Source organism: Brassica napus, chromosome C4 (assembly GCF_020379485.1).
Source record: "Brassica napus cultivar Da-Ae chromosome C4, Da-Ae, whole genome shotgun sequence".
NCBI lineage: Eukaryota > Viridiplantae > Streptophyta > Magnoliopsida > Brassicales > Brassicaceae > Brassica > Brassica napus.
In genome coordinates, this window is record NC_063447.1 from 3,898,306 (window position 1) to 3,924,162 (window position 25,857).

Consider the following 25,857-nt stretch of genomic DNA (forward strand, 5'->3'; position numbering starts at 1 on the left):
AGAACAGAGATGTTTTTGGAAGTGTGTGAGAGAGAGAGAGAGAGCTCTGAGCTTACAAGACACTTGTTAAGGAAGAGGAGACAGTCGCTGTCGAATTTACATGTCACACGAAGTTTCGGTCAGTTCGCACTCTTGAGAAAGAGAGAGACAGAGAAGGCATTTATCTATCAAGTTGCTGTTCTGTCTTTACTATATCATCACAAGTCATTATTTCATTATCAAAAGCGTTTACAGAAGAACTCAAAGTTGGTGTCTGAGTTTCAAGACACTTAACACTGTTGACTTCTTGCAAGGGATAAAGGCTGTTTGTTTTGTTATTGTAAGGTAAAGATAAAGAGTAATTCAAACACATGTTATTTTTGAAGTAAGAAGAATATATCAAGTCTGCAAAACTCAAAACCATTCCCCCATGGGGAAGGAAGGATATATATAGTTCTCTCTCTCTCTTTCTCTCCCTTGTGGAACCCGATCACCTCTTTGCAAACACATCTCTCGATCAGTCTGCCTGAACCGTGACTGGCTTTCCTCGTCCCATCGAGAAACCTCTGGTCCCATCAGGCATCCTTGGTCCCGGTGGTTGCTGTTTTGGCTGCTGCTCCATGCTGTTCATTTGATTGTTTGAAGGTGGTGTTCCCACTTGATGTTGATGGTGATGGTTATGATGATTCCCACGCCCATTGTGGTTCTGGTTTTGGTTCTGGTGAGGTTGACCTCGTCCTCGCCCCTTCCCCCTACCTCTGCTACGCCCTTTTCTCTGCCCAGCCGCTTTCTCATTCCCTTGCTCCTCTCCCTGTTATGTCTTAAAAGTTTAAGGAACCATCCATAGAGAAACAATGCAAAGACCCACGAACGTATTTGGTGTTACTTACTACTATCACTGCCTGCTCTGGCACATGTGTATCCCATTCCCCAGAACACTCTTCAGATAGTTTCTCAATCGGCTGCTGCTGCTGCTCGGATGCCGTCGCTTCATCTTCCTCATGTTCTACCTCTACATCATGTCCTTTTCTTCCTCGCCCTTGACCCTGTTTTGGTTCCTTTGTCTGCATGATCAGAACAACAAAACATGAGCCGGAATCAACTTCCACGGATCCTAACCGAGACCAATGACATCTAATTCTAAAACACATACCTGAGGTTTTAACATCAACCGGACCTTAAGACTGCTCCTCCAGTTTCCTGCTTCATTTAGTTCCGCAACCTGTACAAGCAACATTCTATCAGTTCACCACATCAGCACCTGAGAGTATACACACACACAGTCTAAAAAATTCCGAGTAATGAGAGACTGTACTGCTTTCTCGGCTAGCTCAACCGTCTCATACTCCACAAAAGCATGGACCTGTTAGAACACAAAAGTAACAGAAACATCAACTCTGCATCCTGTTAATCCATTCAAGTCGCAGAACCAAAACCAAACCATGGATCTATATTTAGTATACCTTGTTGCTGAAAAGAGTACCATCGCTTTTGGCTGATCTTGCAGCTGGTGGAACAGCGTTCCCAGTAATCAGTGGCTGGCAGGTACGGATGTTCTTCACACTGACAAAATAACTCAATACTTCAATAAAACCCAAAAGTGGTGGTTAATCTAGAATATTAAAAGTAGCATCAACAGATGTTAGTAGTTGTACCTTCCAACAGTTGAGAAGATCTTCATCAGGTTTTGGTAGCAATGGTCCTCAGGTAGATTCTCAGCAATAACTATACGAGACTGGATACGATAAAACTTATTAGAAAAGTCAACACATTCCTTTCTTCATTAGATAATCAGAAGTATCAAAAACAGTACCTGGAGTTCTTCTAGAGCAGTCTCGGTAACTGGATTCATGCGCCTCACTTTCTTTCCATCTTCACTAACAACCTGTTTGATGACTCAAAAACGTTAGAAAACATCTGAAGGAGAAATACTCAACAAAAATTAAGACAAAAGCACTCACAAGCTTTGCTGAGTTCTGTAGAACTGTGGCAAGCTGAGAATTACCACTAACTACAGCTTTAACTTTCTTGAAAGACGCAACGACTTGTATCGGCACTGTAAACACACACATGAATCCACCCCATCATGGATCAGATTACAAATAAAAGTAACAATCACTTTAAAGCAACAGAAACTCACCGTATCCTTCAGGATCCTTGCTAATGAACCTCATGAGATGATCAGTGGTGGCCAAGTTCAAATCACTGAAGTAGTACTCAACCTGACAGTTTGATTTAAGTAGTCAACAACTTCCAACACCAAACTTTAATACATTCATGTTGCAACTCAAAAAGACAAGATCATCATGTCTGAATCTAACTAGTACTCAACCTGACAGTTGATTTAAGTAGTCAATAACTTCAAACACCAAACTTTAACACATTCATGTTGCAACTCAAAAAAAACAAGATCACATCATGTCTGAATCTAACTAGTAAACCAACAAAGATAAGCTCACCTGATTCACAATCTTCTGAATAGTATCCTCAGGCAAACCAGTCTTCGGATCAATCACAACAGAAGAAGCTCCAGCCTCAGTCGTCTGATCACTCTTAGACTCTCTCTTATGATGATCTCTCCTCTCGCTCTTCTTCACAACCGAATCAGGCTCCTGCTGATGGCTCCTCGCGGGGACATAGTGCTGGTTCTGCTGATGACGGCTATGATGGAAGCGATGAGGATGGTGGTGAGGCTGGATAGGAACAGGACCGAGGACGGGGACGTTGAAGGGACGCTGGTGGTGGTACATGTGAAGCATACCGTGCGGCGGAGGAGGAGGGATAATCATCCTCTGCGGAGGGGGAGGAGGAGTAGTTCGGCCAGGTACGAACTCTGGAGCTCCGGCGTTGAGTCTGCTCGAGGAGAGAGACCTCAAGAGCGACGGATCTGAAGAAGTAGAGTGAGAGAGATCATCGGAATCTAGGGTTTGCTGATCAGCCATGGATGATTGATTGATTGATTGATTGACTAAAAGGTCAAGACTTTGACTGTGTGATAGGATGAAGTAAAGTTTGGATCTTTGAAGTGGGAATCTTCTTACAGAGAGAGAGTAGATCCCTGGAGAAGGGGGGGAGAGAGATTGAAAGAGAGAGAAAAGACTCTTCCTTTTTTTTCTTCCTGTTTTGGAGAGAAGTTCTCGGGTCTCAAAGGTCGTCTCTTTGTCGTGTATTTATAGAATGGGCTTTTGGTTCTTATACCGACATTAAGACAGAACAATACTCTCACTTGCTGCTGCTGGTCTTTAAATATTACATTTATTCTGGTTTCTACAGTTTTTAGTCTCAAGAGTTGGAAGCATAATAAACACACAAAACTCTCAGACATGTTGGTCAAGCCTGTTTCTGATGGCTTCCCAGAAGGAAGGAACTGCTATGTTGTCCGGGACTTCTTTAAAAGACGGTAAGTAGTTCAAGTCTACTACCACGTGATCTCTTGTTCCTTCTTGAATCTGTAGATATCTCAGCAAAGAGAGAGAAAGTGTGTGTAAGTAGTTGTACAAAGGCTCTTGTGATTGTGATGGGATGATGGTACTTACAACCACATCAAATCCGAAGATTGTGAGATCAAGCTTCTTTCTGAGCCAATTTGCTGCTTCTGTAACCAGTTCCAGATCAATCTCATCTACCGGAATCTGGTTTGCGGAACCGACTGGTAAAGACTTTAAGCTGTGGAGGAGGTAATGGAACAACCCAAAGTCAGAATCTTTCAGTAAGTGAAGGCTTTGGCATAAGAGTCAATGGAAATTGTTATGAAAACTACCTGTCAAAGAGAATTGGTCGGAGACCGTTTCCTTCAGCTGATTTCCTCAGGGTGGAAGAGCTAGGGATTGATTTCTTGACGGCATGGAAGATCTTTTCCCCCAAGACGTAGAACTTGAAGATTCTGGATGAATGGTCCACATACTCCTGCAAAATCAGTGATTGACAAGCTTCTTTATGGTTGAGTAGTGTTCATCCAGGTTACGTTATGACTTACTTGGATAATGGCAGGGACAGGAGTATTCAGATCTTTAAAGTCCTCAACTCGGAAGACAATGGCCTGAAGATAAACACATGAAAAATGAGGATTTTGTTTTTGGCTGTGAAAGACTAAATCAAGAAGGAAGTTATGAGATATATTCACCATGCTGTGAGCATCAGCAACACCACAGGCAACCTGAGGTTTCACGATACACGGAAGAGAGAGTCCAGCTCTTGACAAGTTTTGAGCCAGATCAGGTTCATCATAGCTGTCAATCTGCAGATAAGGAACTCTGATATTAACTTGCAAAGGCAAAAAAGTAAAAGCATTCAATGTGAAAAGGAGGATTCTAAGACCTGATGGAAGCAGGCGCCTCTTATCTTTCGTCCTGATGCAGTAAGGTCCTCTAATCCAAGAAGAATATGTTGCATCTTTAGTCGGTCCAGGACAGGATATATATGTTGAAGCGGGTCAACTACAGCACAAGCATTTTGATCTTCCATATACCTGCAAGTAGCTTTCAACAAAGTTTCTCATATTTGCGGTTTCTATAGGCCACTTGCTGATACAGCACAGTGGTAGATTGAGATCAAGGAATCGAGAAGCTTACTTTCGCAGTTCCTCCATGCCGGTAGAGAATGTAACTGCAACAGATGATTCTGGGACGGAGCAGTTGAGTCGAATGGACAAGATTTCATCAGTTGCTTTGTGGAAAATGAGATCAGCGTGTTTGAGTTGAGATGGAAGAGGGAACTCAAACATGAGGGGTAGAAAGATCAGCCCATTTGAAGTAGGATACATGGGTAAAGCACCCCTCTACAGAAAAATTTAACACGGTGAACATCACATATAAGCACCATAACTATATCATGAATCAATAACGACATAGAAGATAAAGCATATATACAATCAGCATACAGTGAGACAGCAAGTAAGCATTGATCACCATAAACCTCTAACGTTTGAAAATTGCAATTTAAATATGGTTATTACCTTGGCAAAGTCCTCTACGCGAGATGGCTTCATGATGTAAGCAACTATTGCAGCACCATCACCCATCGCCTGTTTTTTGAGAGGTAGCATCAAAAGGGAAAGACATATAAATCAAATTAAATGGAGAAGGAAGAATATGAATGTGTGATATCAAGCAACTCAGCAACATTGTTTAGTAACTTTAGTTCTGGCCTAGAATGAGTACTCTCTTCAAGTAGACCAGCTTCTTTCTCAACTTGAAGCGTTTTGTAGTATAAGCCAACATCAAAGTCAAGACATACCTTTTTGTTCATGCAGCAAATAGTCATTGGAAGCTCTTCTAGCCTACTGATACGAAGCATGTTAGGATCCTCACATGAATCTCCTTCTACAACATATAGAAACCCATAAATGTCCCAAAAAAACTTAACCGCCTCAGAAAATTTATCTTTAAAACATGTGAAGAGTAAACTATTAACCATAAAATGCAGAAGAAAAAAATGGTACTATAGAGATCATTTTCATTACTAACCAAGTACTACAACAACAAGCTGGCTGGGACTTAGTTCACGCAGTGTCTCTTCTTTCCGGGTTGAAGCAACATAGAGAATGTCGCCATCACTATACCATGCTTTGAGAGCATCACCAAAAGCAACACTTGTCAGAGACGTCTCCAAAGGTAAGCAATCGATAGAGTATTCCACTGCCGTCTTCCTCAGTAAATCCACCTGCAAGACAGTAAAGACGAATCAATCTCACGCCACAATGTCAAAACAGTTAGACAAGTCATGTGAACTCATCCAAACCTTGTTTTCCGGAAGATCAAGACCATAAGATATCCCCTGCAAGACAGCAAACGACAAAAGAATCAATGTCTGAAAGCGCAATTCGATCTAAAAAGTTCAATCCTTTCCTCATCTAATCACTTTAACAGTTAACCAAAACCAACACAAAACTCTGAAACTTTGCATGCAATGCGATATCTATTCAAATCAAAGTCGTTATTAACCGTTCGGATCATAGAGTAAGGAAGCAGCCTGAGGATCAACGAGACTGATCCTCGAACCCGCGGCGTAGAATCTTCATCATCGTGATCGAGAAGCACAGATTCGTCGAGTAAAACACATTTCATCGTTCCTCTTCCTCTCTCTCTCTCTCTCTCTCTGAAGGAAAAAAAAAAAAAAAAGAATAATCTTTTACGGTGGCGATTAGCCGTTAAATGGCGAAAGTATTGTTCTTTTAATGAACTGACCGGTTTACCCTTACTGGCGCTGTAGTAAGCTGAGGGTAATATCGGTAATTAGGAAAAGGACAAAAGCAAAGTTTCGATCTTTATTCATTTCTACGCCTCCTTCTCTGTTTTTGAATGAGAAACCAGATCGGAAAGACTGAGACACAACCGTGAAGAAAGAAGAGATTTTTAAGGTTGTTTGGTCGAATGAAATGAACCGGGAAACGAAGAAGTTCTCTCAGCCGCAGCCGCCGGAGAAGAAGCTAAAAAGGGAGAGACTTCCGGCGAACCCGTTGAGAGGATTGAGTACAAGAAGCTCCGGAAGCAGTAGTTGTAGCAATGGCAGTGGCTCCGGGTCAACTAGTCACAGGTTCTTACTCTCTCATTCTTTCTCATCGTCTTCTTCTTCGGTGGGAGTGAATCCTCATAGTGGTGGTGTTAGACCTGTGAAGCCAGTAGTAGCTAAAACCCCCAAGTCTGCTCCAGTTTTGAGTAAACCTTTAATTAGAAAGAAACCAAAGTCTCTGGAGGAGACTAAGCTGAAGTCTACTGTTACTGAGAAGTCTCAGAGATGTAGAACAAACCCCACTTTTGGAAAGAGAGTCGCTGGTGGTAAGATTAAAGGTTCGGTTTTGAAGAAGCAGTCTTCTGTTTCTACAGTTAGAGTAGATGACAGTGTTGTAAAGGTTGTTACTCCTGTGTCTAAACTAGGAACAGGATCAGATTTGGTTTCTAGAAGCAATGCTGGTAGAGTAAGTAACAGTAATAGCAGTAATCAAGAGAAGACACCACCGGTTCAAGCATCGGTATCTCCAGAGATGCACTGCGGAACAACGTCTATGGGTTTATCAGCATCAGCTCAATCACAAGCATGTTATGCTGCTGGGCATTTACTCTCAGGTGTTAGTGACAAGAGGAAGTGCAAACCTAAAGGGATACTCACTGTGTGTGAGAACGGTTTCGAGGTTGGTAAGGGAAAGATACTGAACGATTCTGATGAATTTGATGAAGGGAGTTTTGGTGTTGGTGGAAGTTGTGATGATGATATCTCTATGATGCCTGCGTCAGTGCAGTGGCTTTTATCTCCTTGTGATGAGGAGAAAGAAGATGAGAAGGAAAAGTATGAGGAGCTTCAGCAAGTTGTTGAGTGTGTTGGCCATGAGACTCCTTCGCCACTATCTGATTTATGCAACATTAGTGGTGGAGGAAGAAGTCTTTCACCTATGAGAAGGACTAGTTCTTCTCTTTCTCCGAATGAGCTTTCTCGGTTCAGGAGATTTATGCAGCTTTCATCTCCTTCTGAACATTTGGGAGGAGACAAACGGTCTCCCTTGTCTACTGATACACTGGGGAGCGAGAATGTGATTCAAACACCAGAGTCCAACTCAAGCTTTGACAGTTACTTCAGACTCTCGTCTTCCCAAGGTGAAATCAAACTTGAGGTTGGCTCAGAGTTGGAATCACTGACAACGACTCTTCAGTCAGTCAGATTGTCACCACAGGAACCGAGCTGCTCAAGTTTCAACTTCGAGTCTTTGGCCACATCTTCTCATTCCATTGATCTTTCACAGTTTCAGAGAGGTTTAGTTGAAGGTGATGATGCTCCTGCAGGAAAAGGAAGAGAACTGCTTCCATGCTCTGCTGCAGAGTCAATAAGCACTGATGGTGGTGGTGGTCTGATATGTTCTGAGGATTCAAATTGGATGGCATGTTACAACAAAAGTTAAACTTCCTAGACTGATTAGTTTCAAGCATCTCTTTTCCTTGTAAGTATATGTTCACGTTAGCAGGTCCTGTTGTTGTGTTTCTCTATTGTTTTCTTCACCATTTCCACTTATGAAACATCAATTCTTATTCTGAGCGCATCAGAATATTTGAAGTCCTTTATAGTACTTTTTTTTGTTAAACCAATAAAACATGTTTTTCATTGATGGATTCACACTAGTTTATGGTTCTTCAATAAAAGTACATAGTTGTTTCAGCATCTTTGAGTTGAAAGTTAGATACCTGCTTTACCAGATACCTTTCCTTTGCTCCAGGTTTTTAAAAAGGCCATGCTTTTTGAGAATATTTAGATTCTTTAGTCTTTCGGTAAATCACAGAATGTTCGATTGCTCAGTTCTCAAGATACAATAGAGGTAGGATTGAATGTTCACATTGCTACATTCTTTATCTTTTGGTTTCTTCTATAAAAGTTTGGTACTTGCAAAGCTTTCTTTGATACATTTCCTTGGCACCAGGCCGTGTAAACTAGACCTGCAGATTTTATTCGAACCAGCCCAACCAAACCGAAATTTCCGGTTTTAGATTTAGTTTCGGTTTTGAGTTCAGTTTGGTCGGGTCGGTTCGTTTTTTTAAAATAAAAATAAAAATAACTAGAATAACTGAACCGAAGTAACCAAAGTTAACCGAAATAATCAAAAATATCTATTTTTACGGAAAGTATACTGAATTCTAATATTGTCAAAAACAAAATTAAAAACCAAAACTAGCCTCTTTGGTGGGATTATGGTCAAACCGAATAAACCAAAACCGTTAATACCGAACCAAAATAACCGAATAAACCGAAACCGCATGCCTAGTGTAAACAAAAAAAAAAAAAATTAAGTCTTCAAGGTGAAACAAAGCTAAAAAGGTTCTTTTAAGCATCTGTTACTTGTTTAGGAAACCCACACATCATCTTCCAATGTCATGCTGATCAAGAACCTATTGATTCTTTCCATTTTCCACACATTAAAAACATTTTTGGACTTGGTTTTGTTCATTGATGTCATCTAGTTTCTCTTAACGGTATATATATATATATATATATATATATATATATACAGTCTTCCCATTCTTTTCATCATCTCATAACTGAACCATCTCAAGAAAGAATGTCGGGCTATGCCAAGAGCAAAGATGCTCATGTAGCTCGTGCAAAAGAGAGTGATACCACCGGTAACATCATCATCTATACCCTTCTAGGGCTTTGCATTCTGCTCAGCCTCTTCATCACCATCGGTCTCTTTGTCATAGCCAAGCCACTTGAAGCAAGCTTGACATCTGTGGCTGTAAAAAGCCTCAGGTACAATGATACATCATCATCATCCTCGCCTTATTTCAGCGCAACACTAGCTATGGAGATCAGAATTGAGAATCCGAACTTCGGCTTCTTTGAGTTTCCAACTAGTAAAGGAGATATCATGTACAACGGTCGTGTTGTTGGTGAGATTAAGATTGATGGACAGCGAGTGGGTGCATATAGTGCCATAAGAACAGAGGTTGGGACACGAGTGAGTTATAGAGAGGATCATGCACCATCTGTTTGGTTCAAGAATGATATAAAGAGAGGGTTGATCATCCTCAGGGTTGGAGTTAAACTTAGAGGTGAAGTACACTTGGAGGTTTTGAACAAGAGAAGTGTGAATTTGAAGTGTTTGATGTATCTTAATCTTATAGATGAAGTGGTTCCACGTTTGTGGTGCAAATGAAAACTCTCTTAGTTTAGTTTTTCCAGTTTTTCCTTTTCACATTTTTACTTCTTTTGTTAACTTGTATTAAGATGTTTTGTCTGTTTTCTTGCTTAAAACCTTGTATAAGATGTTGCTAAGTGTATACATTAATTTTATTCTGTGATGAAATTGATAGTATTAGAATGTTAAATGGTTATTGTCTAGACTCTAGTCTCTAGCTTGTTATTTAAAGAAGTAATCAAATTGATTTACAATCAATATTTTGTCACTAAAATTTACATTTTTCATTTCTACAATTTCACGGTTAAAATTTGAATATAAAATGATTCAAGTGAAATTTGGAATGTTTTTACCAGCAAAATTTATTGTTCTTAAGTTTTAAAATTTACAACAAAAATAGAATGTTTCTAATTGAATGGTAAGTGTTCCTTTTTAATTCCCATAATCAAATAAAAAATGTTGCATTTGATTAATTTAATACAGTTTTTGTGTTGTTTAGCGTAAGAACCATCACCAACTTTGTCGTTGTCACTCTTATAGTTCTCAGAGGACGCAACCGCGCGTTATTAATTTTTGATGTTGTGACTTGCAACTTGGTGAACATATGCTCGTTAGAGGGCCAACTTTAATTTCATTTCTTGTAGAATCGGATGCAGCTCCAGCTCGTGGACTTCTTGATGTCGTGACATGTCATGATCAAGACAGTTTTTAAACAAGTTTGGTTTATCCAACTAGTAAAATCACAAAGATTCGTCTCGTGTATATTTATTAACGTGTTTCCCTATTATATAAAAGCAAGTTTACTTATTGAAATACATTCTCTTATACACTAGAGTAAGGTTATCTTGAATCCGTCTTCTCAGCAAAATATATAAACCTAAACTATACAAACAAACACAAAAATCTTATAATATTTTTCTTAAAAGATTTTAGGCTATACACAAACACCGAGTCAAAGATGAGATAGACGATAACGTTTCCAACAACTGAATCAATAAAAAGAAGTTACGGGTTGGACTTTTGTTAGGTCTTAATCACATTTCACAAACCCCTTTTTTCTTAATTTTATCCATAGGCAGTAAACAATCATGATTTACAAGTTTGTTCTTAATCAACTGTTACTCGTTGACAAAATAAATATTTGTGTTATGTCATTCAACCAATGCTAATCCACAACATCTTAATCTCAAATAATGACAAATATACAAAGTTGTGATAGATGCTAAAACTTCTGAAATGTTTACACGAATAGTATACAAAAAAAAAAAATTACATATACTCGACCATAACTCGGGTATCAAAACATGAACGTAATAAATATTTGTCTTTCACATAATTTTTTCGGCGTATAAAATTATCAATGTTTTGAATCATAAACATAAGATACCATACAAAGTCATCAGAAAAACTAAATAATCATTTTCCTAATAATGTTTGTGTAGCTGTGGAACTCCAAAAAATAATATAAGAAGACCAAACTATAACAAATTGACAGAGAATCAAAAAGGAGAAACAAAACTCAAATAAAGAAATATACAAAAGAAGAAAGTGGAAGGTAACTAAGCACCAAACCCATAATAATCAATAGTCAATACCCTTTCAATAAACAACAAGACCTCTTCTTCATATCTTAAAGAACCACAAGAAAGAAAATAAAAGATTAAAAGTTGGTTTCAATGGATGGCTTGATACCAATGGCGTTCAGGGCCGTGAAGAAGAACCTAACTCGCCGTCGTTACGAGTGTCTCTCCTCCTCCACCACAACTCGTGACTCTTACAACTTCGTTTCCGATACTGAAACGAGCGTAGAAGGTCACCATCGCCGTCGCTGGTCCATGGGAGACTTCTCATCGTTATCAAGCCGGGAAACAAAAAGAAGCAGCGGTGGAGCTAGGGAGAGGAGTTGTTCACCGCCACGTGAAGGTCAACTCGTGAGATACAAGAGCCATCGGTTGTTTTCTTGCATCTCAGGTCAATAATATAATTTATCATTTCAAGAAAACAGGAAACTCAAACCTTTTTCAGCGTGTTGGTTTGTTTATAACTTTGTATTACAAAGATGTGTGATATTGATCATGTACATATTCGTTGTCTTGTGAAGATCTTCTGATATCGTAAACTTTACGGTACAACATGGGGTGGTTGTTGTGGAAATGTATAAATGCTGGGTCTTAAACAAGAAAACCAAAACTTGTAGGGGTCAAATAAAAATAACTATAGTTCCAAAGGTTTTTGTTGACCGAATCTGTGACTTTATGTTCAAGATATCATCACTAGGCGTTTTATAAAAAATATTGATTAGACATATGCCTATACTGATTTTTGAATGTTTATACTGAGTTTCTAAAAAATTCCGAGTTTCTAAAAAATCATTTTAGAAAAATCATTTCGTTTAAGTATTGATTTCTCTACTATACGGATGTCTAAATCCATTTTTAGAACATTGCATCTGATCGTAGGGCGTGGTATAAGGACTGTAATCTGTAATACATTTATACTTGTTCATTTTCCACAAGATACAACACAAATCATGTAATAAATCTACAAAACGTAATTAAAAAAGTGATTAGGTGTAAAGTCTTTCGTAAGAGACCTCATGAGAAACAACTTAAACGATCAATTAAACAGAGAGAACAAAGAAGACAATGCGTTTCCAAAGACTCTAGTCCGAGAAACAAGAGTAGTAGTAACAATAACACTACAAAGTGAGAGTGCGTCTGTAGAGAACTTCATCATCATCACTCTCATCATCATCATCTTCATCAGACACAACCTCACCACCACCCCCACCAGGCATATCCAACTTCCCACCCATGTCGAAAACCGGACCTTCACTATCCGCATCAATAAAGTTCCCTTCCAACCGTTCCTCAAACCTCTGGTCACTGCAATTCAAAAACCAGTTCAACGAACTCCTAATCCCTTTCCCCTGCAGCTTCTGGTACCTAGGCTTAATCCTCGACTCCAGACCATAAGTAAAATACTCAGGATACTCCACCAGCTCCTTCATCGGCCTCCCCATCTCCGTCTTATAAAAGTAATAAGCATTCTTCATAAGCTCAACCCTCGAACAAAGAATCTGAGGACACCTCACAACCATCCTCGCAACGTCCTCGACCCTAAACGCCCTCCCCAACAGAAACTCAACAGGCTTCATTATCACGTTCTGTTTCAAGCTAACAACCTGCGGCATCTTCTCAACAACGCGAGCGAAACCTTCGGGATCAACCTTGAGCTTCAAGCTGAAAAAGTACTGCTGCGTAGACATCTTGGCCTTAACCGGTAAACCAAGAATCTGAGGGTACTGCGCTATAACCAAAGGGATCATCTCTCTCCTGACACCGAAACTAATCAAACACTCCACGTTCGGCTTAACAGTCTCCTCGAGGCTATACCCAATGACATAAGCACGCTTCTCAAGCATCCTAGCAACAATCTTCTTCGGCAAACCGATGGAGATTAGATAATCCACAAGAGGCTTAATCATGGTACCAACTCTCATCCCTAGTAGATAAGGATACTGAGTCACCATAGGACCAATGTCTCTAGGACTCACACCGATACTCACCAAGTAAGCAACCGAAGTACTCATAGTCCCTTCTAACTTAAAACCCAAGAGCTCAGGGTACTTCATTAAAACATAACCCAAGTCCTGTTTCTCAACGTCAAGCCCTCTAAGAAACTTAACGACAGGAGCGAGCTCGACGACAACGCTAGCGTGGAGGACCTGAGGGTAGTTCTTAACGAACTCCCCCAACTTCGATCTCGAGATTCCGATCTTCTCCAAGTACGCGAGAACAGGGATGAGATTCTTCCGCACGCTGCATCCCAGCATGAGAGGATACTCGTTCACGTCGTCTATGGTTAACCCGAGCTTCTGGAGGAACTCGAGGCGCTCGGAGATGACTTCGATGGTGGAAGGGAGCTCGATGGTTTCGAGCTCGTCGGTGATTACGCCGAGGGTTTTGAGGTGGTCGCAGATTTTGACGCGGTTGACGAGCTTCTCCTTTTTGCCTTGGATGACTCCCCAGGTGACGGTGGGCATTTCGTACTCCGGGAACTTGGAGGATTGGGTTGCGTAGTGGTGGGAGGTGAGGAGGGTTGGAGATGGGTTTTGGATTAGGGTTTTGAGGATTGGGTAGTGTCTTGTGACGAAAGATAGGAGCTTTTTGTTTCTGGGGAGGAGATGGCTCATTTTGGAGGAGACCCAGAAGATTGGTGTTGGAGAAGGTTACGACTATGGTGAAGAAATGAGATGGGTGAAGAGAAAAATGGTGTCTTTTTCTCGCCTGAGAGGGTTTTGCGATTAGAGGAGAGAGAAGCCCTAACTGTAGAGACGGAGAGAAAGTGGTGGAGGCCGATTTTTTCTGAGTTACGGTTTAACCGGGGGGTTTGAACCGGTTATCGTAAATCAGTTGGCTTCTTCCCTCGTGGTTAAGAAGAAAGGTTACGACTTTGCTGAGAAGATGAAATGTCTTATTCTACCTAAGGGGGGGGGGAGGGGGTTCGAATTATGTTTTTCGGATTTCGGTTCTGTTTTGTAACACTTCTATAGGTCCAATTCTAGTAAATTTTACAAGTACGGATTCGGATATAACATTTCAGTTTCAAATCGATTTGGATATATCTGAAATAACCATATATCGTTCGGATTCGGTTTATATCGGATCAGTTCAGATATATCGAAAGTAAAATCTAAAATTTAAAAGTAAAACATAAAAAATTTATACTTCTTTGTATATAATGAAGTATTGAAGGTATTTATTTAAATGTTAAATATTTATTGTTAGATATCATATCCAGAAATTGAATATTTGAAGTACATAATTCAAATATTTATATTGTATATTAATTTGGACATTCAGATCTGTTTTCGGATATAAATTTAATCAAGAAGATCCCCTGCACTAGAAAAGTTCTCTCCCAGGCACTCTTTTCGAGATCAGATTGTAACCGCTGACTTTCCCTCTTGTTCCCTATTACCCAGCAGTTTTTTCCCCGGTTTGAGCCCTGTTCCGCTCTGCACCTCGTTGGAAACCTGCACTTTTTTCGAATTCCTTCTGCTTTTGTCTGAAGCACAAATTTACCCTGCGGTCCGACAAAAACTCCCACCCCCGGAGCTTTCCTCGCCGGGTTCAGCCCCCGACAGCCGTCGGTGGGTCAGCCAAGTTGGTCCTTGTACCCTCATGGTCGGTCTGCGAGTTGGAGACGGCTTAGTTCGTAGTTCACTCTGAAGATTTAGGTTGGTATAACCTCTTCCCGGAAGCTCTCTCCCCTCTACAACTAGTGGCTCCTTCCGGTTGATCATAATCGTCAAGTTCATCCTTTTGAACCGGCTCAATATAGGTGTAGGCTGGATAAGATAGTAGCCCATGTACTACTAAGTCTATACATCCAGCACTCTCCCCCCCTCTTCCAGGAATCATGTCTCGAAGATATGCTAGACACGAGAAGGAAAAGTGGATTCCTTCGGCCTCTTTGGCGCCAAAACGCTCTCCGGTGAGGATACCGGCAAATAACAACGACTCGCTAATAGCTGCAAACAAACTCACCATTATTGGTAGAGTTACTAACCCACTCCTTCAAAGACCACGAGCAGTAGTGGACTTCTTGCCACAGGTTTGGAATCTTGAAGGCAGAGTGAGTGGCAGAGACCTAGGCCCGGAGAAATTCCAACTCCGCTTTGAATCTGAAGCTGATCTAGTGTCTGTCCTCAGCAAAGGACCCTACCACTACAAGAAATGGATGTTACTAATCCAACGATGGGAACCAGTTGTTCAGGAATCCTTTCCATCGAGCATCTCCTTCTGGTTAAGAGTACACGATTTACCACTCCACTTCTGGGATGACCAAACATTAGATATCATTGGTAAAGAAATTGGTTCAGTCTCAGGGAAAAATACGGAAGAGGCGAGAGTAAGGGTTGATATGAATGGACTCAACCCACTCACTATGAACCTGGAGGTCCGCCTACCTTCTGATGAGGTAATTACGGTGGAGTTTGAATACCTGAAACTCGAGAAACACTGCTTCACATGCTTTTCCCTCCTCCATGAGGAAGTGGACTGCCCACACAGGCCACGCCACCAACTCCCTCCGAAGAACAGGAAGTTAGGGATTACACAGCGAATTGCTTTACATCGTATCGAGATAGAGAAGAAAAGACATGATGATAGAAGAGGTTACACTCGCTACCAACCTGCTTCGCGGTCAAACCAGGCACACAATTATGAAGATAGAGGTCGACGTGCAAATGAGATTGTGTTTGCACATGATACCTCATCTCGTACCCAGAGAAGAGAGGGACCTTCCTCTGCCCAACAGGACCGTATGGATCCTCTCTCCACTCGTAGAGACATGTCGCATCCTCAGAGAATGGATCATAGTAGGGAGCTATCGAGCGGTAAAATTGTCAGCTCCAGAGAGCCTCATCCTATTCGGGATCTTTCGGTGGGCTATACCTCAAAGGCAAATGACTCCCAATCCTCTCACACTCCCCCATCGCGTCCTATACGAGAACGGATGGACCTTCCAAATGAACCTAGCTCTGAAAGAACCCTGTCTACCTCCAGGGAACGTCGCTCAGCCCTGGAAAGGATCGCAGAGCCTGACCTCAGACACACCCCCCTCTTTTAAATTCCTCCTCGAGAGCTGGCCACCATATCTCACAAGACACGTCAGCAAGAAAGGTCGCCACTCAGCGAAACACCTATCATGCTCTAGGGGACGTCGGAGGAAGCTCTGGCAATGAGTAAGGCGGCGGGGAAACGCAGAGTGGCCGGAACACCTACAAAGAAGCGTGTTGCTAGAAGTCCTATGCAAGCGTTGAAGCTCAGGAAAACCGCTGCCTCTAAATCTTCAAACCCCCCCCCCCCCCGCAGGAAGTTATGCTTGGATAAGGACTACACTTTGCCTTGTAATAAGGTCCGCTCAGGTGTCATACCTAGGAGTACTACTACTACGAGGTCACAGCAGAGGAGACGAACAGAGGGGCAGGATTTTCACCCTCATCCTCCTCTTCCTTAGCTCTCATAAGCTGGAACTGCCAGGGGCTGGGAAACCCCCTGACAGTTCGGCGAGTGAAGGAGATCTGCAAAGATATTTCTCCGGATATCATGTTTCTCATGGAAACAAAACACGATGATGATTATGTGCAGAGTAAATTGCAATCTCTACAGTTTCCGCATTACTCCTCAGTCCCGCCAATTGGACTTTCTGGTGGTTTGTCCCTATTTTGGAAAGATGGAGTCGATCTCAGCATACTTGAGACTTCCCCTAACCTTATTGACACACAAGTCACACACAAGGGAGTTACTACCTTCATCTCTTTTATCTACGGTGCACCTGCAATGGCGAACCGAAGCTCCTTCTGGTCTAAACTCGTGGAGGTTGGTCAGGGAAGAGACTCCTCTTGGCTAATTACCGGCGATATCAAAGACATCCTCAACAATGCAGAGAAAACATGAGGGCCACTTCGGTGGGAAGGATCTTTTGTAGCCTTACGGTCGTTTGTATCTGAACATGGGCTATGGGATTTAAAACACTCGGGTAATCACTTGTCTTGGCGGGGAACTAGATGTACTCATTTTGTAAGGTCAAGACTTGACCGAACTATGGTAAATTGTGCTTGGAATGAAACGTTCCCAATGGGAAGATGTTGTTACTTACGGTTTGAAGGATCTGATCATCGGCCACTTATAACTTATTTTAACAAGACTGGAGGCAGAAAACGTGGGATGTTTCGATTCAATCGAACCCTCACAGAGAACCAAGAAGTAGAGACGGTCGTTCAGGAAGCATGGCATCACTACCCTCTTGACTCAGTTATCTCGAAACTTAATGCCTGTCGTCGGAAGATCATCCAATGGGCCAAGGACCAAAACCAGAAGAATAACGTGCTTATACGTCAATATCAGGATGCTTTAGAAGTAGCTTTATCGGCTAGCTCCCCCAACAATGAGGATATCAAATCAATTACCAACTCTCTTCTCACAGCATATAAAGAGGAGGAACTCTTTTCGCAACAACGTAGCAGAATCCAGTGGCTCAAGAGTGGAGATAGAAATACCGGGTTTTTCCATGCTGCAACCCGCCAACGAAGATTAATTAACATTCTCTCGTTCTTAGAGGATGAAAACGATAACGAGGTGTACCAGGAGGATCAAATTTGCGCGGTTATAGCCAGTTACTTCAACAACATCTTCACTTCAAATGGTAACTCGGACTTCAGCAAGTTAACTAGCATCCTCCCAAGGAAGGTTACTCCTGATATGAACCAACAACTGATTAGTATACCGAGTGATTCAGAGATAAAGTCAGCAGCCCTCTCTATTAACGGTGGAAAGGCTCCGGGACCGGATGGTTTCTCTGCAAAGTTCTATCACGCATACTGGCACATCATTGGGCCTGATGTGTGCAGCGATATCAGACAGTTCTTCCTCACGGGTGAAGTCCAACCCCAACAAAACGAGACACATGTTCGGTTAATTCCGAAAATTACGGGAGCCAGGAAAGTTTCAGAATATCGGCCCATAGCTTTGTGTAACACCCATTACAAGATTATTGCGAAGATCTTGACGCGCAGGCTGAAACCCCTTCTCCCAGGCCTGATCTCTAAATCCCAATCAGCTTTCGTTGCAGGGAGGGCAATAGGGGATAATGTGCTGATTACCCACGAAACCCTCCACTATCTTCGAACGTCCGAGGCTAAAAAGTATTGCTCTATGGCGGTGAAAACAGATATGAGCAAGGCGTATGACAGGATCGAGTGGGGCTTTCTCCAAGCTGTCTTATCCCAGTTGGGTTTTGATCCGACCTGGGTCTCTTGGATCATGAGCTGCGTTGAATCTGTCTCGTATTCATTCCTCGTCAATGGCTCTCCAATGGGTTCTGTCACTCCATCCCGTGGTATACGGCAAGGAGATCCGCTCTCGCCCTATCTATTTATACTGTGCACTGAGGTACTCTCCTCTTTGTGTGAGAAAGCCCAGATAGATGGATCACTTCCCGGCATTCAAGTGGCACGTGGCTGTCCGTCGGTAAATCATTTGCTGTTTGCCGACGATACTATGTTCTTCTGTCGCTCCAGTTCATCCAGCGTGGCCGCTCTACTAAAGATACTTCGAGATTATGAGGAACTGTCAGGACAATGCATTAATTTTGCTAAGTTGTCTATCTCTTTTTCGGCGAGAACTCCCATAGAAGCCAAGACACGGGTGAAAACTACCCTCCAAATTGAAGCTGAAGGTGGTATCGGAAAGTATCTCGGTCTTCCCGAGAACTTTGGGAGGAAGAAGCGGGATATTTTTGCGTTCATCCTGGATCGGATCAAGCAAAAGACACTCAGCTGGACAACCCGCTTCCTTTCTGGTGCAGGTAAACAGGTACTTCTGAAAGCAGTTCTTATGTCTATACCGGCATACACTATGTCTTGCTTCAAACTACGTGTGTCCCTATGCAAACAAATTCAATCCCTTCTCACGAGATTCTGGTGGGATGCAAATCCGGAAAAGCGGAAAATGTGCTGGGTAGCTTGGAACACTCTCACTCAACCTAAGTTCGCAGGCGGGCTGGGTTTCCGAGATATAGAGACCTTCAATGACGCCCTTCTCGCCAAGATAGGCTGGCGACTGATCAAGTAACCGGACTCCCTAGTAGCCCAAGTACTTTTGGGTAAGTACTCTCGATACTCCTCCTTCCTTGACAGCAAACCGCCGGCGAGTATGTCACATGGATGGCGCGGGATCTTAGCTAGAAGAGAGATCCTGCGCAAAGGTCTTGGGTGGATAGTGGGCAGTGGAGACAACATCCGAGTATGGACGGACCCTTGGCTTTCATGCTCATCCCCAACGATCCCTATAGGGCCGCCAAACAAAATGGACGCTTCTCTGTTAGTCAGCGACCTGCTTTGCCCTATTTCAAATACTTGGGACAGAGATAAAATTCAGCAGTACTTACCTCAGTATGAAGAACACATCCTCAGCATTGTTACAAGTTCTGCGCCTTCCCAAGACTGCATTGCGTGGCTGCTAGACAAATCTGGTGAATATACCACAAAGACGGGGTATGGATTTGGATTAAAATTATCTTTTGATGAAGCCTCCCCGACTACCTTTGATTGGCTCAAGCATATTTGGAATGTTAAAACATCCCCAAAGATCAAGGACTTTTTATGGAAGGTGGTGAAAAAATCTATCCCAGTTAGCTCAAACTTGACGTCTAGAGGAGTTCCCGCTTTCAACTGCAAGACGTGTAATGCGGCTGAAGATGATCTCCATGTTTTCTTACACTGTCACCTTGCAGCCCAAGTTTGGGACTTAGCCCCACTTGTGTCACGACCTTCTAACCTGCTACCCTCCATGGTTTCCCTAATCTCAAATGGGATGATGCTAAAGGTTCTTCCCCCGGTCGGACTGTATGTACCTCTGTGGCCGTGGATCCTATGGAACCTGTGGAAGGCCAGGAACAAGCTCTGTTTCGAGAACAGGACATTTTCCGCTATGGAAATCATTCAGAAGTCTATTGCAGACGCTAATGAATGGCAACAAGCTCAAGATCATACTGCTATCCCGCCTAATGAACCAGTTGCACTTTCTTCTCGATCCAATACGATCAGAACCCCTACTGCACTGCCAACCACTGTAATCTGTAACGTTGATGGCGCATGGGGATGCGCGTACAAAGAACTGTGGTGTGGGAGGAGTCTTCTCTGGTTGGTACCCGCGAAAGAAGATAGACCCGATATGCGATTCCCGCAGACTTGTTTCGTCGGCGTTAATGGCTGAGGCCCTCGCCATCCGTTCGGCGGTTATGTATGCCGCCTCGTTGAACATCAAATCCCTGATGATACTGTCAGACTCTCTTACCTTGGTGAAATTGCTGAAGGAAAGAGGATCATTGCCAGCTTTGTTCGACATCTATCACTTTAGTTCTTCTTTTGATGTAGTCTCCTTTTCGTTTGTTCCTCGTTTAAGTAATGGGCTGGCTGATTCTGTTGCAAAGTCAGCCTTGTCATTGCTGAACTCAACCCCCTCTGATGGGGTGTAAACTCTTTATGATGAATGAATGTGTGTGTGTTTGCCCAAAAAAAAAAGATCTGTTTTCGGATATTATTTACATTTCGGACCGGGTACGGATTGAGTTTTTCTGGTCGGTTTTCGGGTTTAGGATTTAATACCTAGAGAGAGAGAGATTTAATTGTTACCGTCTGCTATTTTAACTCGTGGGGAAAAGTTAAAACCTTTCACCCCTGAGATCGTTTTCTTGGTAACGGTTTGACCGGGTGGTTTAAACCGGTTTGACCGGGTGGTTGAATGCCGAATCCTTTTACTTTTAGCTCTCCATTTCCTCGCCGCGTTCTCTAAGCTTCATCGTTTCCGCATCTATCAGGTTCGTCTTGTTTGATCTCTATAAGTTGTATAGAGTAATGCGCGGCTCGTAGTAATCGTAAAGTTTTAAACTTGGAATCAATCAAATATCGTTTTTGATGGTTTTGTTACTTTTAAGGCTGCTAATGTTGTTTGTTTGTTTGTTTGTTTGATAGGTTGGAGATAAGAGTGAAAAAAAAACTTACTTTCTCTCGCGCAGTCACTCCCATGTCGGCCCTTGTGGCGCTATGCAGAGCTCGAGCTTCTGCTTCTTCTTCTTCTCTATTCAACAGCCTTGTTCGTCCAGCATTTCGTAGCTTTTCCACAGGTATTAGTTATAACCGATGCTCTTGATTACTTAGTTTCCGCAGATAATTCTTAATGCTTGTGTCAAGAACATGATTATGTCCTGAAATTTTGAAGTTTTTATAACTTTCTGCTTCAACAGTTGAAATTATTTACTAGTATGGAATCAGGTTTTTCAATAGTTTTTTGAATGAGGTGATACATAGGTTGTAGGATGGTGTATCTTGAGCTGGGTTTGCATTAGTATTATTGTTTCCCTCTTGCAGTTTGTTTTCATTCAAACTGCTTTTTAGGTGATTAAGAGCTTTTGTGGGTTTTGTATAGGTTAAAAGCCTTTGCTTTCTCTCTATGAGATAAATAAACGGATTAGGATTAGCTTGCTTGACTTCTCATCTCTTCTTCATATTTATTTTTTCCACAGTTTAGTAAACTGTTTCATGTTGAGATAGTTTTGTGTTGACAGAAAAATTCATAATCATTGCATATCTTCAAGTACTACACTTGGAAGTTGGATCTCTCCAACTCTGTTGCTATTTTGCATATCCTTAATCTGGTGCTACATTCTTCTCCTCACTCTTGACTTAGTGCCTCAGAGAAGATCTCTTTATGGTTGTATATACTATATCCAATATGATGAATCAAATGCATCTAACCAATGCATATAATTACTTTGTAGGACTTGTTTTATGGTACTCTATTACTTCATGTTCACATAATCTTGTGTTGGAAGCAAGCACTTGATCATTAGATCTCTCCAGCTCTGGACTGGTGCTATTTTCATTTCCTCTATCTGCTGCTACGTTCTTGTCATGTCTCTGGTGTTAGTGCCTCAAAGAACATTACTTTATGGTTGTATTCAAAATGATGAATCTAGGATTGAGTTATTCTCAGTATGTACATCTTCATACTTGGTTGGTATATGCTAATCCCAGCATATCCATCTATCTTTTCTTTCAAAATCCACCGTCTTTTTTTTTTGTCAGGTTTTGGTGATGTGCAGAACAAAACGCTGGTGGCAGAGATGGAAGAAAAGATGCTCCACATGGACATCAACTCAATGATAGGAAGCTCCATGCCACTAGGAATGATGCGCATAGGAACAATCATCAACAACATCGAGATAAACCCTGGCCAAGGCGCCAAGCTAGTCCGAGCCGCAGGAACAAACGCCAAGATCCTCAAGGAGCCTGCTTCAGGGAAGTGCTTGATAAAGCTTCCTTCAGGTGACACCAGGTGGATCAACGCCAGGTGCCGCGCCACCATCGGTACAGTCTCGAACCCGTCTCACGGAGTTAAGAAGCTGTATAAAGCAGGACAGAGCAGGTGGCTGGGGATAAGACCCAAAGTGAGAGGAGTGGCTATGAATCCGTGTGATCATCCTCACGGTGGTGGTGAAGGGAAGAGCAAAAGTAGTGGAAGCAGAGGGAGGACGTCGGTTAGCCCCTGGGGGAAGCCGTGCAAAGGTGGTTACAAGTCTGCTAGTGTCAAGAAGAAGAAGAAGAGATTGGCTGCTAGAGAAGCCAAGATGTGATGTTACGAACACAAGAAGTTGACGTTTTCTTCAAATGCATCTTTTTGAGAGTTGGTTATGAATATTGTTACGTGTTTTTTTCTTCTTGAAACTTGAAATCAAACGTTTTGAGCGTCAGAAACGTTTTGTTAAAACGCGTTTTTGCAATATTAAGTGAGTAGTAGTAGACTAGTAGCAGGTTGGATGAGGAAAGAGATGAAAAGTTGAAACACAAAGTAAATTAAATGAGAGTCAAAAGGTTGGGACAATACACTGAATCAATCCTCACGATATGAAAAACATTCAAAACAATTGTCTTTTTTGACTTATTACTTTCAAATATTCCCAACTTCAGAAAATTGACTTTTTTTAATGACATGTATTTGTACTTTGAACCAGACAATGTTGTCAAAAATCAAGATGCCTTTTTCTATTAAACAAAATTGAAGAAAGACAATTTGACATTTTCATTGGTCTAAGCAACCAAATTTTTTTTTTTTTATCGTCAGCAACCAAACTATTTAAAAAGTTTAAAGCAGGGTTTGGGAAAAAACCAAGAATGGTATTAGATTTTTTGTTAAGGGAGCACACAGAGTTTGAAGATTGTATCAAAACAACAGAGCAGCCACCAACCATGCTTGCCATATTGGGTCCTACTCCACCACACTTATTCAATCATTTTATTTTTACTCTTTATATATGTTATTCCTTTTATTTAGTTTTATACTGAGTATTCTTTAGCTTTTCAGGTTTTGGTATATAGATATGTCCACACATGCAATGAATCCAATACCTTCATTATGAATGAGATGCATGAATTTTAATTTATTTTCTTATCACCGTTCTTTTAATTCCCTTTTCAGTCTGGTCATATCTTTGCCCAGACTTCATCACAAAATTAAAGTACCTGTCCTCCATATATTCTTACCTTTACCCCGAAAGAACATAAATACTTAGCTTTGTCTATGAATGACAGTGTAAGGATTAATTTATCAATAGTTCCGAGATTAATTAATAATGCATATGGTTGAATATAATGGTTATATATGGGTTAGGACCGTTAGGTGATGAAGAGAAAGGTAATGTATATCAAAGAAAAGGAAAACTGAAAATGTAAAACGTAGAAGAAAGAGATTGAAGAGTTGTACGAGGAGTATTAATAAGGCAAGTTGGTCGAGATCATATGCATTGAATCGATCGGAACGAGCCGCGTGATACTGTCATGTGCAATTTCATCCACATTATGTACCTTTTGAAATCATTGTGTATTTAATTGTTCATTAATGTTTTTCGCTAATGCTATACAGTACTACTAGGTTAAAATCAACATTATATATATAAATTATTTTTTGTATTAAATATTTTTACATATTATGAAATAATAAATATATATTAAATAATTAAAAATCAGTAACTATTAAATATATAATTAAATTGGTGCAAACATATAAATCAATTTTATTATTCCAAAAAATATTTTTTTTATATTTGATAGGATATGTTATTAAATTTAAATGATACTGGCATAGATAATATATTTTAGTATATTTTTAATATTAATGTCTATTAAATGATGATTTCTACTCATATAGTTTTTTTGATCATTTGTATCTTTTATAGAAAAAAATTTAAATTACTGATAACAAAATTTTCATTGTGGGATTAATAGTTTTAGTAATTTATAATTTATAATTTAAAAAAAAAAAGTTGTCAATGATCGTTCAAAACTTTTATCAAAAAAATGTTCAAAGTAAAATTTGAAACTAAAATATTGTATTTTATATGGTTTATAGTTTAATTTAAAACGTTATATATATTAATCTTAATAATTAATTAAATTAGACTTTTTTTACTTATATAATTTTTGTAATCATTTGTATTTTGTCATAACAAAAATTTTAAACCATGGATCATAAAATTTGAATGTGAGACTTTTAACAGTTTTAGTAATTTATAGCCGTTTGTAAAAATTCAAAATATAACATATACATAAAAATCTAAATTTTTATTATATGGTTATTGTGGTTGTTTAATTTATTTAATAGTTTAAAATTAAACAAATATGATAGAAAATACACTATTTTTTATCAAATCTTTATTATTCAAAATCATTAATTCTCATATATACTTTAGCCACATTAGGCAATTCCGTAAATTTTATTTAAGGAAATAATAAAGTACATTAATGATGAATTTATTGTTAGTTTAATAAAAAGTTTATTATATAATTAGATGAACTAACATATTTCTCTAATGATTCTAAGAATCATTCTAGTGATGATATGTGGCTACAAAAAAAAGTTGTAACGCTTTTCAAATAATATATAGGGGATATACTATTTTAAATATATGTGTATATCTATAATCCGAAAGTAAAGCCATCAAAATTATTAAAGGATAGTCCTAGTAGAGAAATATGATCAATAATACTCGAATATGTGATGAAACTGTGGGCATATCATAGTTCTCAGAAAAAAAGCTGTGGGCATATCATTTAAACTCGTTATTGAGATAATAATGCTTATGTATTATGCAAATTATATAATATAGTTATAATAATATGAATAAATTTTTTTATATAATATAGTTATAATAAAGTAATTATATTTGTTGAATATTGTTGCAACTGGTCCACAACCACTAGACATGCAATCTAGAGGAAGGGTTTGCGATGTTCAAGGCAATCATGCATGGGTTGCCACTTGCCATTCCTGTACCTTTCCCTTTCCACCATTTATTTGTTTTCTAATTTTTTTTTTGGTAACACTTGCTTTCTAATTTCTTAAAAATTATATATAATACAAAGAGCATCCCGTCAGAAGATGTAAAGAGAGGCTCACACAGTTTTCAAGAAAAAAAATTAATATAATAACCTGTTTTTTATGAATCTGTATCACTTGAGCTCGTTGGGATGAACCTGTATCAACATTGTTCGCGGATCCCACTGACACGTGGCGGTCTGCGATTGGTTGATTTATTAATTATTTAAAAAAAAAATCAAACGAAAAAAAAAATTTATAATAATCAAAAGTGGATTTTGGGAATCGAGATTCGGAGAGTTCACCAATGGAGGTGCT

General features: G+C 40.3%; 7 protein-coding genes across 8 annotated transcripts; 4 read left to right on the forward strand and 3 right to left on the reverse strand.

Moving 5' to 3' along the window:
* Positions 1-293: 293 nt before the first annotated feature.
* On the reverse strand, positions 294-3,189 carry LOC106396054 (la-related protein 6B-like). The gene is made up of 10 exons (XM_013836348.3): positions 2,439-3,189; positions 2,120-2,201; positions 1,941-2,035; positions 1,793-1,864; positions 1,635-1,714; positions 1,443-1,542; positions 1,295-1,342; positions 1,133-1,201; positions 870-1,043; positions 294-790 (listed from the first exon to the last, which is right to left on the reverse strand). Exons 1-10 carry the CDS (start codon positions 2,919-2,921, stop codon positions 497-499), a joined length of 1,497 nt encoding a protein of 498 aa, XP_013691802.1. The 5' UTR covers positions 2,922-3,189; the 3' UTR covers positions 294-496.
* On the reverse strand, positions 3,183-6,116 carry LOC106396055 (inositol 1,3,4-trisphosphate 5/6-kinase 4-like). The gene is made up of 12 exons (XM_013836350.3): positions 5,922-6,116; positions 5,719-5,754; positions 5,445-5,640; positions 5,215-5,300; positions 4,934-5,002; positions 4,551-4,756; positions 4,297-4,447; positions 4,103-4,216; positions 3,956-4,018; positions 3,740-3,885; positions 3,516-3,645; positions 3,183-3,428 (listed from the first exon to the last, which is right to left on the reverse strand). Exons 1-12 carry the CDS (start codon positions 6,042-6,044, stop codon positions 3,297-3,299), a joined length of 1,452 nt encoding a protein of 483 aa, XP_013691804.1. The 5' UTR covers positions 6,045-6,116; the 3' UTR covers positions 3,183-3,296.
* Positions 6,117-6,147: 31 nt separating this feature from the next.
* Positions 6,148-8,078, forward strand: LOC106396053. The gene has a single exon (XM_022702192.2). It carries the CDS (start codon positions 6,356-6,358, stop codon positions 7,868-7,870), a length of 1,515 nt encoding a protein of 504 aa, XP_022557913.1. The 5' UTR covers positions 6,148-6,355; the 3' UTR covers positions 7,871-8,078.
* A 124-nt stretch (positions 8,079-8,202) lies between these two features.
* LOC106395560 (late embryogenesis abundant protein At1g64065) lies at positions 8,203-9,766 on the forward strand. Its single transcript, XM_013835978.3, has one exon. The coding sequence runs from the start codon at positions 9,020-9,022 to the stop codon at positions 9,614-9,616; it is 597 nt and encodes a 198-aa protein (XP_013691432.1). The 5' UTR covers positions 8,203-9,019; the 3' UTR covers positions 9,617-9,766.
* Positions 9,767-11,009: 1,243 nt separating this feature from the next.
* Positions 11,010-11,844, forward strand: BNAC04G03280D. The gene has a single exon (XM_013835808.3). The coding sequence runs from the start codon at positions 11,275-11,277 to the stop codon at positions 11,575-11,577; it is 303 nt and encodes a 100-aa protein (XP_013691262.1). The 5' UTR covers positions 11,010-11,274; the 3' UTR covers positions 11,578-11,844.
* Positions 11,845-12,070: 226 nt separating this feature from the next.
* Positions 12,071-13,959, reverse strand: BNAC04G03290D (transcription termination factor MTERF4, chloroplastic). Its single transcript, XM_013831106.3, has one exon. It carries the CDS (start codon positions 13,791-13,793, stop codon positions 12,297-12,299), a length of 1,497 nt encoding a protein of 498 aa, XP_013686560.1. The 5' UTR covers positions 13,794-13,959; the 3' UTR covers positions 12,071-12,296.
* A 6,917-nt stretch (positions 13,960-20,876) lies between these two features.
* LOC106390331 (60S ribosomal protein L2, mitochondrial) lies at positions 20,877-22,972 on the forward strand. Of its 2 annotated transcripts, none has more exons than XM_013830773.3 (3): positions 20,877-20,986; positions 21,141-21,292; positions 22,254-22,972. In XM_013830773.3, the coding sequence occupies exons 2-3, from the start codon at positions 21,193-21,195 to the stop codon at positions 22,799-22,801; spliced, it is 648 nt and encodes a 215-aa protein (XP_013686227.1). In that variant the 5' UTR covers positions 20,877-20,986; positions 21,141-21,192; the 3' UTR covers positions 22,802-22,972. The 2 variants fall into 2 exon arrangements, with proteins under 2 accessions (XP_013686227.1, XP_013686228.1); XM_013830774.3 differs by having other exon boundaries at positions 20,960-21,043.
* Positions 22,973-25,857: the final 2,885 nt, after the last annotated feature.